Genomic DNA, 15,736 nt, shown 5'->3' with positions numbered 1-15,736 from the left:
CCAGGACAGGCTCCAAAACCACAGAGAAACCCTCTCTCAAAAAACCAAAAAAAAAGAAAGTTTGACAACCACCTCCCTAAAGAGAAAGCAGGAGAGAGAGAATTTAGATCAGCTCATACAAAACTCCTGTTGAGTCAGAGCCTGAAACCCCAGAGAAATAACAAACTTAGGGCAGGGACGAAAGGAATTATAAGGCAGGGGCCAGGAGGGCCAACGAGGCACCCAGAGAAGGCCTGCTTCCAAATGTTTCCTGAGTGGATTGTAAATTCCTGAATAGTTGCTTAAACAGGACCATGGCAGGCCCAGGAAAGACCAGACAGGAAGCTGACCCAAGAAGATTTTATTTTTAAGGTATGATCTTTCTGCAGTCCAGACTGAACTCACTACATGAGTTCAAGACCAGCCTGAAATCCATGATCTTCCTGCCTCAAATCCAAACTTGTGGATTGCAATGTGAGCCGCCACATCCAGCCCCGGGCTCATTCCTGCCTTTCCTCACCTCAATCCGACCCGCGTGCTACAAAAGGCAAGGGATCCCCAGGAGCTGGAGTTGTAGACTGTTCTGAACTGCCAAGCAGGTGCTAGGAATCAAACCCAGATCCCCAGGAAGAGAAAGCAGCTAATGTCCTGAGCCATTTCTCCAGCCCCTTAAGCCGATTTTCTAAACCTAAAAGTACTTTCTAATTACTTGCAGAAATAATTTTTTAAAGTTCATTTTTCATATTCTAAAAGGGTCATAAAATGATTCCGTGCTGTGCAATGAACATGAGTTTAAAAGAGCAACACTGTGAGGGGCGGTGGTGGCACACACCTTTAATCCCAGCACTCAGGAGGCAGAGTTCGAGGCCAGCCTCAAGGCCAGAGTGAGTCCTATCCAGGACAGCCAGGATTACACAGAAAAACATTGCTTCTGGGGTGGGGTAGGGGATGGGAAGCTGGCAACAGAGCACACTTTCTGACACTTCAGAACAAACCCAAGCAACCCTCATGAACAACCACAATAATTAATCTTGTCTTTTTTTTTTTTTTCTTTGAGACGTAGTCTTGCTATGAAGCCCTGGCTGACCTGAAACTCTGTGTCCCGGGAGAGTCACAGAGATCGATCGACCAGCCTCTGCCTCTGGAGTCCAGGGAATAAAAGCCCGAGTCATCACATCCTACCCAAGATCTTCTCAAGTCCAGTGCTTGTGGCAAATGATCTGGCTTCGACTTTGGACCCTTTACTGAGTGACTAACCGTCACAGGCGCATGGCTGGTGGCCTCCGAGCGTGCTTGGTGGATGAGCTGTCTCTCAAAGGCTCATGCTCATTTCCACTTGGCTTTCGTCCTGTCTAGATTGAGGCCCGGCCCTCTCCTCTGAAAAGGGCAGAACTGCTAGGAAAGTCACAAAATACATTCTGAGAAATGGAGAGAAACACCCTAGCTTCCTTCCCTGGCTCCATGGCACTCTAGAATTCTCTGGAACTTTAATGACAGCCAAAAGGAAGAGTTTTTTTCTCCTGACTGCTGGCTGACCCTTCCTTCACTCCCACACATTTTCTTACTTTCTCTGGCTATGATGTAAGTTCAGTCCCCTGATATTCAACCATCCACAGAAAGCTGCAATCAGGCAAAACAAAGAATGTTCCAGCCAGCACACTCATGACTAATGAACACTTGAAATATGCCTTCGGTAATCGCGAAAGACTATTTGTAATTATATTATAATTTAAACTTTCGTTTTAAGACATACCATATTTAGTTAAAATTGGATAAATTTTATAACTTTAAGATATATATTTTACATATGTGTAACATATGCATAAATGTAATATATACAAGATATACATATATATATTGACTTTTTCACTGTAAATTTTATGAAACATAAATACAGATGAAGTTTTGCTTTGTTGTTGTTTAAGACAGAGTCTCATGTAGCTGAAGCTGGACCTTAGACCTTCTAATCTTCCTGCTTCTACCTCCCAAAGCACTGGGATTCCAGGTGTGAGTAACCACAGCAGATGTGGTTTTTGTTGTTGTTTACTTGCTTGCTTGTTTTAAAGCCAGGGCCTTACTCTGAAGTCCAGGATAACCTCACACTCATAGCAATTCCCCTGCCTCAGCTTCCCAAGTGTTGGACGTACAAGCCTGAGCTGCCCTACCCAGCTATTTGTTTGATGCAGTGCTGGGAATGGAACCCAGGGCCTTGGGCATGCTACACAGCATTCTGCCAACAGAGCCACAAACCCAGCTCCTCCTGATGTTCATCTGATGGAGACTTAGTCTCCAGGGGAGATGTGCTGCCCCCCAGGCCACTTTTCAAGGGCACCCTGCAGAAAGAATGTGAAGACCTCTGTGACGATCTGGCTGCTGATAAGCTGCTGAAACAATCATGGTTTGCTCATGTCGGGTTAAATAAAATTATTAAAAGTAATGTCACTTTCTTCGTACCTTTTTGATGTTCCCGTTATTGCTCGCAGTATTTCTGCTAGATGCTGCAGCTCTATAGCATGATCCCAGACTCAGTTTCCCCACTGGCTGGTCCCATAACGTTAAGCAACTTAGCCTCTCTAAATGTGTCTTAACTCGTCTGTAAGCTGAAGAAAATACTGCTGCCTCCTGAATGAGGTAATGTGTTTTACACGGAACAAGGTTTCTTGTTGCTTTTGTTTGCTTGCTTGCTTGCTTGCTTGCTTGCTTGCTTGCTTGCTTGCTTGCTTGTTGTTGTTTAGAAGGCTTAGGCAGGTCCCTGCTCCCAGCAGGTTGCCACTGTTCACTTTAGGTAACCTCAGGGTTAAAGGTGAAGCTTAGGAGTGTGCCTAGTATGTACTGGGGCCCGAGTTCAGCCCTCATGACAGCAAATAACAAACTATAAAAAGAAAAGAATGTTGCCACATCTTCAAAAACAGAAAAATAAGAATTTGAGAGGTGGTCAGGTTTCTCCTATATTTTTTCATACTTGCATGTTTATTTAATTTTTTTTTTTTTTCCTTTAGGCTGTGAATATACTTACAAAGTACTTGGCACATTTAAGAGGTAGGATGGAGGGGGTGGTCCATATCCCACTAATTTTAGATACAAGTACGGGTGAAACAGGAATGGTGTAGATGTGTCCGATCTGATCATAGAGTAAAAACAGCTCATGGTGCTTTCAACCCTAGTCCCAAAGATGGTCCAAATTATTTATCTCCTATTGCACACTCTACTACTTAGGATTACTTCTTCCCAGGGTCGCTCTGGGTGCTTATTTCTTCAGGGCCAGGTTGTGGGATGACGGTTTTGGGTCTCAGTGTTGAGCACTGGCTTGCTCTTTCCTCCTCTGCAGTTCCTCCCACCGTCTTGCCTGCTGTGCACTCATGCAATCCCTGAATGCCTGCACTTGTGGCTGGCACTGACGCCAGTCCTGGTGTTGGGCCATGCACTCCTGCACTGCAAAGTGGAAGGCAGCACAGCCAGAGCGGGTGATCAGCTGGTCCAGTGGGTCTTCTTCCTTGTCTTCTTTCTTCAGCTGTCGGGTCCAGTTATGGCCTTGTGAGGCTGAAGCTGACATCTTGAGGAACCTGCCGGTGCAGAAGAGCGTGCGAACAGGTTACGCCGCGGGCTCTCGGCTATGCAGGAACTGATTTCTCTCTAGTTCTCCGTTTATTTAATTTTTTAAATTATATTTGTTAACTAAGGAATGCTTTTGCTTAAAGAGATGAAATTACTTAAAACACAGCTTCTCTGAGAAATGCAGAACAGAGTTTATGAGACATAGTAGAGATAAATACCTCAAAAAAACCATGTTCAATCCATTTGGCTTCAAAACTGAAGAGTAAAGTTTTATTTGCAACTAGATTCCAGGGCTCAGTACTAAACCAATTTCTAGATAAATCTACATTATAGAATTCTGTTCCTAGAAGATAAAGTGTCCTCTCCTAGATATCCTGCCAAGTTCAACTCACACACACATACATACACACACATACATGCACACACATGTACACACATGCATATATACACGCACATACATACACACACACCACATACTTACACACAAACACACATACATGCACACACATATATGTATACACACACCACATACTTACACACAAACACACATACATGCACACACATATATATGTATACACACACACCACTTTTACCTAATAAATTTTTGCCAAACCTTACCTACAGACCAAGGTATACATATCAATCCTTTACTGATATAAGGTCATAAAGAAATTATTTTAAAATAATTCTTTTGTACACAAAATTTTACCATTTCTTCAAACTAAATTTGCTAGTTAAAAATAATGAATATTTATTTTTAAATAGTGACTTATATCGTGACTGCAATATTTCCTATTGCAGAGCAAAGAACATCTTAGCAGTCTTCAGAGCCGATAGAAATTTTTAGTTTATAATCCTTGATACCCTGCATACAAATGCATAGCACAAATGGCACAACCGTGTTTAAAGCCATGGCAGACACTGCTGGAAATTCTGTCTGTCCTACTCCCAAGCCCAAGTCCGCTCAGTTATTTCCTATAAAACTCAAGTCAGCGATTTAAACAGCAGTTCCGCTCCAACGCGGGCCAGCCCACAGACAGACCGATTTGATGCTTAAATGCTGAAGAACGGCAGTAGTGACATAGGAAACGTCTCCTATAATTAAACCATTATGTTTCTATGAGAGAAAAAAAGAAAACACGTGTGGGTGTGGTAAAGATGCTGTAACGCGGAGCATACAGTAGCTCCAAAGCTGGGTCAAGGGATTAAAATAGCATGCATTGGCACGGAGCTGAGGACTGGCATGTACGGCAAGGGAGCCTGCCGTGGTCGCCACCGAGGCTGCACTGAGGTCATGTGATTCCACTGGCAATCCCACTACAAACGTCTCGGGTTCATCGTGCACCCGGCGTTGAGTTCAACTGCAGGGAAACTATCTTGACTCGGGGCTTGCTTTTCAGGTGTTCTAAAATTAGGAGTTTAATTTCCACAATGGCTACAGGAATATTCGAGTATTGGTTATTGGGTGCATTGTGGTCTTTATGCTTTTGGTTTGAGCGGTAAATAGGTTTTGTTGTTGCTGTTGTTGTTTGGGGGAGCGGGAAAGCACCCCATTCTCAGAACATCAGGATGGCTTCTTGGTGCCATGTTGGCCCACAGCATGTGAGAGTGCGCGCTGGCTCAGGGTCCTGAGGTCACCTGTAGTCATCATGTCACTGATGCGGTTCTGCTCCTCCCTGGAGCAGTGACACAAGTAAGTGCGGGGACATAGTAGTGGAGACGGTGGTGGGAACTGTCCCCCAATCCTCATCTTGGCTGCTGCACCATTACTCCTGAAAAGCATTTCACGTAAGGCCTCCACAGCCTCTTCGGCCATGGTCTTCCACGGGCTTTCTCCCAGGAAACAAGAAGGGAATGAACGGGTTATGGGTTGGCCACAGTTACCTCCTTGGCTATCTAGAGCATCAAGTGGATGGCCCCTCTGAGGAAGCTGTACCTGAGCTACCGCCTCGTTCAGGATGCTTCCCGGCACATCTCCCCTTCATCCCTCAGACCTCAGGACACACAGCTCTCCCGAAACCTGAAGCAGCTGAAGGCCCATCTTCTGTGTGTTTCATTCAGCTTTCTGTTGTCACTGTTTACTGCTTCTGAGATAACGTCTCCCTAGGTTGCCCAAGCTGACTTGCAACTTCTGGGTTCCAGATACCCTCCAATCTCATCTTCTTGAATACCTGAGACTAGAGAACCACACCAGCCCCCAACTACCTTGTGTGTTTTTGTTGTGGTACTTGCTGTAGTTTTAGTTAATTATTTGCAATGATATGACTGAGCCCCTCCCAGGCCTCTAAGTACAAACTCTACCAGGACAGGAAGCTATCTCTATCTCTGGCCTGGAGCCCAGAGCGATGGATCTTTATATCGTTCAATCAATATTCGCTGAATGTGTTAGTCAAGAATTTCCAGACAAGCAAAATCAATAGGGTGTGTGTGTGTGTGTGTGTGTGTGTGTGTGTGATCTCAAAGCAAAATATGCAACTCCAAACTGATTTGTGTTTGTGTTTGGCTTCAAGTCGAATACAAACATTTACGGTAAGCAATTGGCCCCATGGTTACAGAGCCCGACAAGTCCCAGGAACTGCAGGTGAGTCGGTGAGCTGGCGGTGCAGAAGAGTGGATGGCAGAGCATTGGTCTAAGTCTGAAGCCAGGCAAAGGCAAGCTGGAGAACCAGAAGAGCCAATGACAGTTCTACAGACAGGGAAGGGCCGAGAGTCCAGGTCAAAGTCAAGGAGGCGGGGGTAGGGGGTCGGATTTCCAACAAATGGAGGAAGGGTCCATTCAGGCTGTGGGGGGGGTGCGGGGGATTGGATGAGGCTCATGCACTCTGGTGTGGGGAACCTGCTCTACTAAGTCTACTGATTTAAATAATTGCACCTCAAAAATATGAATATACAGAGTAGCACTCAAGAGGATTATAGTAGGTTTCTGAGCAGCCAGAGCTACATAGAGAGGCTCTCTGTTTCAAACACACAACACACACACACACACAGAAAGAAAGAATAATAGTTGATCAATTGTGCATCCTGTGGCCTAGTCAAGAAGACACATGAAATTATATAAATTGGGGTAACAATAAATGATTATGTAAAAAAAAAAAATCAAAAGGCCAGTGAGATGGCTCAGCAGAGAAAGGTACACACATACACAAAAATAAATGTTTAAAAGTATTTTAAGAAAAGACTTGAGACTGGGCATAGTGGCGCATACCTTTAACCCCAGCACTCAGGAGGCAGAGGCAGGTGGATCTCTTGTGAGTTCGAGGTCAGCTTGGTCTACAGAGTGAGTTCCAGGACATCCCGGGCTACACAGAGAGACCTGTCTTGAAAAACCAAAAGAAAAGACTTGATGCCTCCCGCCACTTGGGCACTGAGGCAGAAGGATAATAGGGGGTTCAAGGCCAGAAAAAATGAGAGAGACAGACAGACAGACAAAGAGTAGTGGAGTGGCTGGAGCACAGTTGATACTGAGTGACTACCCACTCACAGCAGCTGCTGAGCTGCCATATTTTCTGTGTTATGTGCTTTTGAGGTATCTACCTTCGTGATGACTGCACTCCTACGCTGGGGTTGGGAGCCACTGGGGAAAGGTAGTTCAATCCTGTTCACGTGACCAGGAGCTACAGCTCTCCCTCTGCCTCCCCTCAGTCTCCGAGACACCACACACACACACACACACACATACACACATACACACTTACACACATACACATTCACACACACTCTCACACACACTCTCACGCACACTCACACACTCTCAAACACTCACTCTCACACACTCACACACACTCTCTCTCACACACACATACACACTTACACACATACACATTCACGCACTCTCACGCACACTCACACACATTCGCAAACACTCACACACACTCGCACACTCACACACTTGCACACACTCGCACACACTCCCACTCACTCTCACACACACACTTTCTCTCTCACACACACACTCACACACACTCTCTCTCTCACACACACACACACACACACACATACTCTCCTCCCCACACAGAAGCAGCCCCTTGTATTCCTGCTCTGTTCCAGGAGTTCCCAAGGCCAGGCCAGAGAACACTGCCTGAGACAGCCACCAACCTATTCATTTCCTAGTCACAGAACCGGACTCCTGTAACTCAAGCAAGCCAACACACACCAGACACCTTCAGCTTACCAGTCCCTTACATGGGCCACAAAACGTCTAGAATACTGGCTGAGAGCCACCTTAGACAGTCTGGCACAGGAGCAGACTCCGTTAGCACTTTACGACCCCTAAGTGTTCTCGGGAACACCGTCTTCTCCGGGATGCCAGCCTCTCTGCCTGCTCCAAAATCTCCCACTTTCGTTTTTTCAGCTACTGCTTGAACTTTTCACAGATATTTATTTTCTCGCACCCTAGTAAGGAAACTGGTGACATTAAAATTCCTCAAATTCTAATAGAATCATGTTTGTTTTCCCTTTTGTTTGTGTTTGCTATCTTGCTGTTGCTGGGGAGTCATTATTTTGTTTATTTTTGCTGTTTGCTATTGCTTCTCATTTCTCAGGACACAGTTGCAGCCTACGTATAGTCAAGGCTAATCTTGAACACCCAATCCTCCTGCCTCAGACTCCAGAATACTCGGATTACAGGCATGGGCTACACGCCTGGTTCTGTTTTCTGTGTCTTTAAGACAGGCTCTCGCTCTGAAATGCAGACTGGGCTCAGACTCACAGCAATTATCCTGCCTCAGCTTCCTGATTGCGGGGATTATAGCAATATAATATAGTAAATATAATAAATCACCTTATCCAGACACTTGTTGCAAATTATTTCTTCCAAACTTGGTCGGTACGTATGGATCTATAAGCACGTATGTATACATAGACACACAAATATGTACACAAAATATTCAGGAAGAAGTTGTTTTAATACATTTATTTTTTATGTGGGTGGGGTGCTATCCCTCAAGCGGTGGAGGTCAGAGTACAGCTTCTGGGAGCTGGTTCTCTCCTTCCAATATTTGGGTTCAGGGACCCAACCCAGGTCTCATGGGGCTTGGTGGCAAGTTCTTTTACCCACTAAACCATCTCTCCAGTCTGCCGTGTTACTCCCCATGATTTTGTTCATTGTGCCTCCCTATTGGTAAGACAAGCAATTTAACATAGGCTTGTCATGTCCATTACTGGGGGGAAATGTGGAAACTGGCTCCGAGAAAGAGGAACGCTTATATGTACCCAATTTTTTTTTACCCATCTACCAGTTGATGGGCATCTAGCCCTTCCTCGTTTCAGCAACTGTTGATAATGAAGCATAAACGAGCACCTGGTGTGTAACTCGAGCCTAGCCCCAGCTTTCCTGTCTCAAATTAAAAGCAAGCTAGCAAGAAACCTCGGGCTCCTTCGTGCTCTGGAGTCTCACATCCCAGGAGTGACAATATCGTCCTAAATGCCACTGACGACCAAGACAGTCTGCTGGGCTTACTCCACACGATCCTTGCCTGTTATTTGTGTTCTTGTTTTGTTTTGTTTTTATGAATGTCAACACACAGACTGGGCAGGGAAAGCCAAGTGTAACAGAAATGTGTCGTACCATTGGTTATATCCTTTCGGCGCAGCCCAGAGGTCTGATCATACAATCTTCATGATCCTACACAGCACAGAAAGGCATCCCAACAGGAGAAAACAGTCGTTAGGGGGTTGAAGGAATGTCACCTGCATGCTGAATATTAAAAATCAAGCATCCACCCCTTTACATAGAGAAATTCATCCTTCTGCCGCAGGTATGGGTAGTCAGCAAAATGGGGGTTGGGGATGTTTTGTTGAGATCAGAGATCTGATCTTACGAGCCCAGACTTAACATAACCTTTTAAAGAAATTAATTGGCTGGGCATGGTGGTGCATGCTTGTAATCCCAGCAACTGGGGAGACTAAGACAGGAGGATTGCTGTGAGTTGCAATCTAGCTTAGCCTATATAGCAGCACTGTGCTTTAGAAGAATAGAAAATAAAAATAAAGAGGATATTTACTGTCCAAACTCTGGAGGAGGATACAAAGATAAAAAGAATTAAGACTTTATTCCCCTGAGCGTTTGACAGAAGTTGGACAGGTAAGATAAATCGCAAATCCTTTCTGTTTGGTTAGGGCTTTTTGTTGTTGTTGTTTTGTTTTTGCTTTTTGACCCAACAACCAGAGTCTCAAGCCTGCCCTCTACCCCAACACATCGTAGACAGCAGTTTTGATCTCCTGATCTTCCTGCCCCTATTTCCCAAGTACTGCCCTTAAATTACAAGCATGCACCACCTCTCCTGGATCATAAATAAATATATATATCGAAAAATAAAAAAAAAAATCTACAGGCCAGGCCTGGTGGTTCAGGCCTGTGAGCCCAGTAAATCAGGAAGCTGAAGCAAGGGAACCGAAAGTTCAAAGCCTGACTGGACTGTGTAATTTCAAGTTAAGGCCAGCCAGGGCGACTTAGTAGTTCTCTCGAAACGAAATGGAAGCAGAGGGCTGGGCGTGTAGCTGAGTCATGGAGCGCTTGCCCAGAATACGCTATAAGGAGGCCCTAGAAGGATAGAAGGAAAGAAGGAAGGATAAGAGAAAGGGAAGGAGGGAAGAGGGGCGAGAAGGAAGGAGGAAAGAAGGGAGGCTAGCCATGGCCCTGAATTTCTGGTTCTCTGAGATATTAGTGCAAGTCTAGTTGGCAGTTTATAGGCTCTTTAGATCCCGCCAGTCTAAGCCTTCCACACAACCGTGGAACCCTGGGTATCTGTCTTCCTGAGATGAACACATTCCTAAAAGGGTATGAGTGAACACAATGTTTATAAAATGATTCTTTTCTACTAAGTGTTGTTGATTTCAGAGGGACTTTATCATCCTCATCTCCCTCCTGGCAACAAGGGAATCACACACAAAGTGAAGAATTCTTTTGGAAGTGAGGAGCCATACCATCTTCTGTCTTTATCTAGAGAGGCACTGCCCGGCTTAAACTGAATATCTTTCTGCCTAAGTATAATAGAGGAGGGTAAAGGCCATTTTATTGCTCCTAAGCCAAAAGCAAAAATTTACTCAACACAAAGTTAGTTTCTTGGGGGTAATTCATCTCTCTTCTCCACTGGAAACTATAAGACAGTTGAGTCTCAGGCTTGAGGGTACTATAGTCTCACCCAGAACTCTGAATAAAGGCCAGCCTCACCCTCAGAGTTGCTGATCCACTGGGCATGGGATGGGACCCAACATTTTGCATTTCTAGCGGGTCACAGCTGGGGCCGCAGTAAAAATACAGACGATGTAATGTTCTGCTTTGCTTCGCTCACCGTACACCCAGAGTCCAGCAGTACAGTCATTGTCCTTAGGGAGCTGAGTCCGCCTCAGAATAGCCAAGGGCTGGTTTGAGGTTGCATAGCTGACTCATGAGCGGAAGAGCTGGGACAGAAAGCCTGATCTGATGGTGGTCTGGTCCCTCAGCATCAGAGAGGAACCTACCCAAGACGACCTGTGGGAGCGGTCACTCATTTTCATTGTTACCTTGACACAATCCAATATCACCCAGCAGGGAGTCCCAGTAAGAGAGCGTCTGGATCTGGTTGGCCCTCCGACATGTCTGGAATCAACACCGGTCCCAGGGTTTGGGGTCCTGGACTGCATGAGAGTAGACAGAGCGAGCTGGGCAGTAAGCACACATGCACTGTTGGCTCTCTGTGGATGTCACGTGACCAGCTGTTTTAAGTTCCCACTGCTTTGACTTCCCTGTCATGAGGGACAGTAGCCGGGAACTGTGAGCTAAACTAGACTCTCTGTCTAACAAGCTGCTTTTTATTAAGGCCTTTTGTGAAAGCAACAGGAACGGGGCCAGAGCAGATACTCACACTAGCAACCAAGGTCGCTGTTCACAGCTAGGTGTGCAGTGTTTCCCAGGCAAAGTTACTTCTTCTCTTGTATAATGCAATGCACTCCACGGTATGACGTGTGTTTTACAGGTGAAAAACCTCAGGTTCGGGTAGGCTAAGAGATGTCTCCACTGTCACACAACCAAACACACCCTGGAGGCCAAACAGGATAAGGCTGGCTTCAGAGCCCTGTGCTCAGCCGCCACTGCCCTCGGACTAAGGTCTTTTCAACCCCCTTCATCCTGGAGATCGTGTCCCTGGGTCTAGGGCTTGAGCCATGACCTACACACAGTGGGGGCACAAACCTATAAATCCAGCTACTCCAGAGTAGAAGAAACTGCACTGCAATTTCTAGGCCAACCTAGGCTACAGAACCCACTCAAGACTAGCATGCGGAAACAAAAATACACCGATAACGCCTTTAATCCCAGCACTGGGAGGCAGAGGCGGGAGGATCTCTGAGTTCGAGGCCAGCCTGGTCTACAAGAGCTAGTTCCAGGACAGGCTCCAAAACCACAGAGAAACCCTGTCTCGAAAAAAAAAAAAAAGCTGAAGTGGTGATAACGCAGGTACAGGAGGCCAGTGGACAGCTGCTCCATTTTCAAAGCCACAAGGCAGCTGAGCTTGCCAGATAAGTGGAGCATCTGAGTCAGGGAGGCACCCACAGCCAGGAAACTTCCTGGCCTCACCAAACCAGCCAGGTAGTTAAGTTCCACTCTGATTTCTGTGAGTCAAATTTCCTTTGCCATATGCCCCCTCCTGCCTAGCCATCTTTTCCTTTTCTCTTTCTTTTCTTTGGTTTTTCATTTAGGAGAGGGATGCAAAACAGAAAGAATTTCTTTTCTATTATTATTTATTACTATTTATTTTAGCATACACAGAAATAGGTCTCACTGTGACATTTCCATATATATATACGTCATTATGTTTTGCTATTATACCCCACCCTGGTCCTCTCCCATTCTTCCCTTGGTTACCTTTTTTCTTTCTCTTTCTCCTTTTTTATTTTTCCCCTTATTTTTATGTATATGGATGTTTTGCCTACACGTATGTCTGTATACAATGTCTGTGCCTCTTACTTGCAGAGGCCACGAGAGCACACTGGAATCCTAGGACTGGGGTTACAGATGGTTGTGAGCTGTCTGTCAATGCTGGGAATCAAACCCGTGTCCTCAGGAAGAACGGCCAGTGTTTGTTACCACTGAGGCATCTCTCCAGCTCAGACTGACCTATTTCTATCAGCCATTTCCCTTTACCAGACCCTTCAAAGCTCCTGAGAAGGTTAGGTTTTGAGGTTCACCAGTAAACTTCTCCCATGCCCTTTCCTTCCATCTTCCTTCCATCCCCTCAGCACGTCCTCAAGACCTCACAGGACACTGGCAATAACCTCAGGCTTTGCGGATGGCCTTCCAGGTAAACACTAATTTGGTTCCCATGATCCCGTCCCTTTCGGTCACCGACCAACCCTGGATTCTCAGAGCCCGGGTGACTCATGTCCATACAGCAGTCCCACCTCTCCCTCCTGATGACTGCTTTTACAGGACACAGGTAAGGCGCTGAGAAGGAGAACATTAGCCAGGACTCTGCTAAGCCTGCGGATGTTCTGGTGACACATAGCCACTGGGCCACCACTTCCTCCAAGCAACTCCATGACATTAACAAGAAGGGGTTAGCCAGCCCACCCAGTCACACCGCTTTTCCAGAACACCAAGAGGGAACTCAGGGCCCCCAGTCACGGTGACAGTCATTGTTTCTCTTCCACGATAAGCTCTTCCGTCCTTCTCTCGGACACTGTAGTAGTATCAGTATATCTTGCATTCTTTTCTGGACAGAAAAGCCAAGTCAGTTCCCTGCAGACTACTCAGGACCAGGCAATCATTCAATGACCTCTAGTCTAGAAAGTGCTGGATGTCTGCTCAGGGCTTTTCCTTGCTCTGCAATCAGCAGCCGTGGGCCATGGCTGCAGGGAGAAGAAGGAAGAGTCAAGCTTTCAGGGGGTCATTGCCCTGATGGTCCCTGTATAGTAGACACAGGAGCAAAGGATGTGGGGAGATCTCAGAGGGACCGCTTGAGGGATGGGCCTCCTCTGGGCAGAGAAGGGCCATAAACTAAAGCAGCGGCAGTTGTCTGTTCACTTCTTAGGAAATCTACCTCCTCCGAGTCCTTTGTTCCTAGGAAGAAATGCTAGGGAATAATCATTTTGTGCACTGTGGATATGTATTGCTGTCACTGGTTTAATGAAGAGTCTACTGGCCAATAGCTAGGCAGGAAGAGGTTTGGCAGAAGAGCCAGACTGAGAGAAAGCTGGAAAGGAGGGTTTGTTGGGGACTATGGACCCTCAGACCCTGAATTTTCGGTGACCCCTTGCCTGCCGGAGTAAACAACTTGTTTTCCTATGCTTGCAGCTGCTCTGGGCTCGAGACCCTCATGAGTTCCTGATGGCAGGAAAGTGGTTTCTGGTGGGCTTGCAGCTGAAAAGTCCCGAGAGCTAGGGCGTGGCTGTTAGTCAAGGAAGAACTCTATATAAGCTGCCCTGGAACACAATAAAGGGGGCATTCTTGTTTCAAGGATGACCGGTATCTATGTCTGTGTGTGTGTTCCAATTTCCAGCCCCTTGCCTGACTCACAAACCGTCACGTGGTAGACAGGCAGGACGGTACAAGGGTTGAGTCATGAGGAAACTCTGAGAGAGGCAAAACGAACATGCCATAATGAGAAAAGGTACTGAGACACAGGTAGAACATAGAAAAGAGATATGGGTGACTTAAATTATAGAGCCAGTTAGAAACAAGCCTAGGCTATTGGCCGACCAATTATAATTAATAACAAGTCTCTGTATGGTTATTTGAGGGTGGGAAAACAGGACAGAAAACTCTACCTACAAAGAACAGTCAGAGGCGAGTACACCAGGCGCTGGCTACCCAGGGGAGAGCAAGATGGGGGCTTGCAACACCTGCGGAGATCTCTGCAATGTCTTCATTCAGACTGACCAAAGACACAGTTCACCATACATTAGAAACTGAAATGACTTGAATAAAATAATCAACTGTTAATTGTGACCCCAAAATAAGACAACAGAAGGGGCCTGCCTTCCCTGGGTGGACACTAGAGCCATGCGACCTTAGGCAGCCCCTCAGATCTCTGCACCAGTGTCCCCTAGCCATATGACGGGGTCGTAGATGTTCCTTACGGAGCCATCATGAGAAGTAAATGTTGATACACTTGATGCTCTCACAACAGCGGCCATAGCATTATTGGAGCTCAATAAACTTTATATAAATATAGAGGTGGTCCAAACATCAGGGTTGCCTCCCGATAAATCGATCAGAAACTGATGGTATTGTAAGGAAGAACTACACTTGAGCTTATCTCATCACAGGGAGGGTAGAGGCAAGAGGATCAGGAGTTTGTGACCATCCTCAAAGGCAGAGCTAGTTCAAGGCCAGCCTGTGCAACGTGAGTCTTTGTCTCAAAACAGAAGGCAAAACCCTTCACCTTACTGCCCCGCAGCCCTTAGCCCTGCTTTTCATCCAAAGACACATGTTCTATGTCTAACAACTTGTGTAACATTATACGAGCTCAATGCTGAGTCACCCTGGCTATCTGCCATCACGGACGTGAACTATGTGCCGATCTTTAAACTGTTCAGGGTCAGCAGAGTTCTGGGCATGGCCAGCCTGCAGGGACCATGGTCACAGGTCCAAGTGTACCTCATGGGCAGCATGAGCTGCTCCATAATCCTCCACGTGAAAGATTGTATAGTGTCTAGTTGCTAGCCGGGCGGTGGTAGCACACGCCTTTAATCCCTTTAATCCCAGCACTCGGGAGGCAGAAGAAGGCAGATCTCTGTGAGTTCAAGGCCAGCCTGGTCTACTAGAGGTAGTTCCAAGACAGGCTCCAAAGCTCCAGAGAAACCTTGTTTCTAAAAACTTTAAAAAAAAAAAAAAAAAAAAAAGTCCAGTTGCTCAGTTTATTGGAGTCATAGATAGCAAGAGGGTCCCGAGACAGAGTTGACCCTGCCACTGGTCCTGGATTTGCCTCATTTGACCCACAAGATTATCTGCCACTGTTAAAGTGTCCGTTTTGTATATTAAGATTTAAAAAGGCAAAAAAAGTAGAGTCACAGAATGGAGATGATTTTTCCTATGTCGTGAATTGGTAATTTAAATAAAAGATCTAATGTTCTCAACCTCTGGGTCGTGACCCCTTTGGGGGTCAAATAACCCTGCCACAGGGGTCACATATCAGATATCCTACACATCAGAAATTTAATATTTAAGACAGTAGCAAAATTAGTTAGGAAGTAGCAATGAATAATTTTATGGTTGGGGGTCACC

General features: G+C 46.0%; 1 protein-coding gene across 2 annotated transcripts in view; it reads right to left on the bottom strand.

Annotated features, from left to right (window-relative positions):
- Window positions 1-2,986: 2,986 nt before the first annotated feature.
- The window catches only part of LOC130866575 (cytochrome c oxidase assembly factor 4 homolog, mitochondrial), a 39,892-nt gene continuing 27,142 nt past the window's right edge, over window positions 2,987-15,736 (bottom strand). For both annotated transcript variants that reach the window (XM_057758110.1, XM_057758109.1), the window contains one exon: window positions 2,987-3,542. In XM_057758110.1, coding sequence (XP_057614093.1) covers window positions 3,269-3,532 — 264 coding nt within the window. In that variant the 5' untranslated portion in view covers window positions 3,533-3,542 and the 3' untranslated portion in view covers window positions 2,987-3,268. The remainder of the gene's footprint in view (window positions 3,543-15,736) is intronic.

This window comes from Chionomys nivalis, chromosome 25 (genome assembly GCF_950005125.1).
Source record: "Chionomys nivalis chromosome 25, mChiNiv1.1, whole genome shotgun sequence".
Taxonomy (NCBI): Eukaryota; Metazoa; Chordata; class Mammalia; order Rodentia; family Cricetidae; genus Chionomys; species Chionomys nivalis.
The sequence above is the reverse complement of the archived record's forward strand: the minus strand, read 5'-3'. Positions and strand labels throughout refer to the sequence as shown.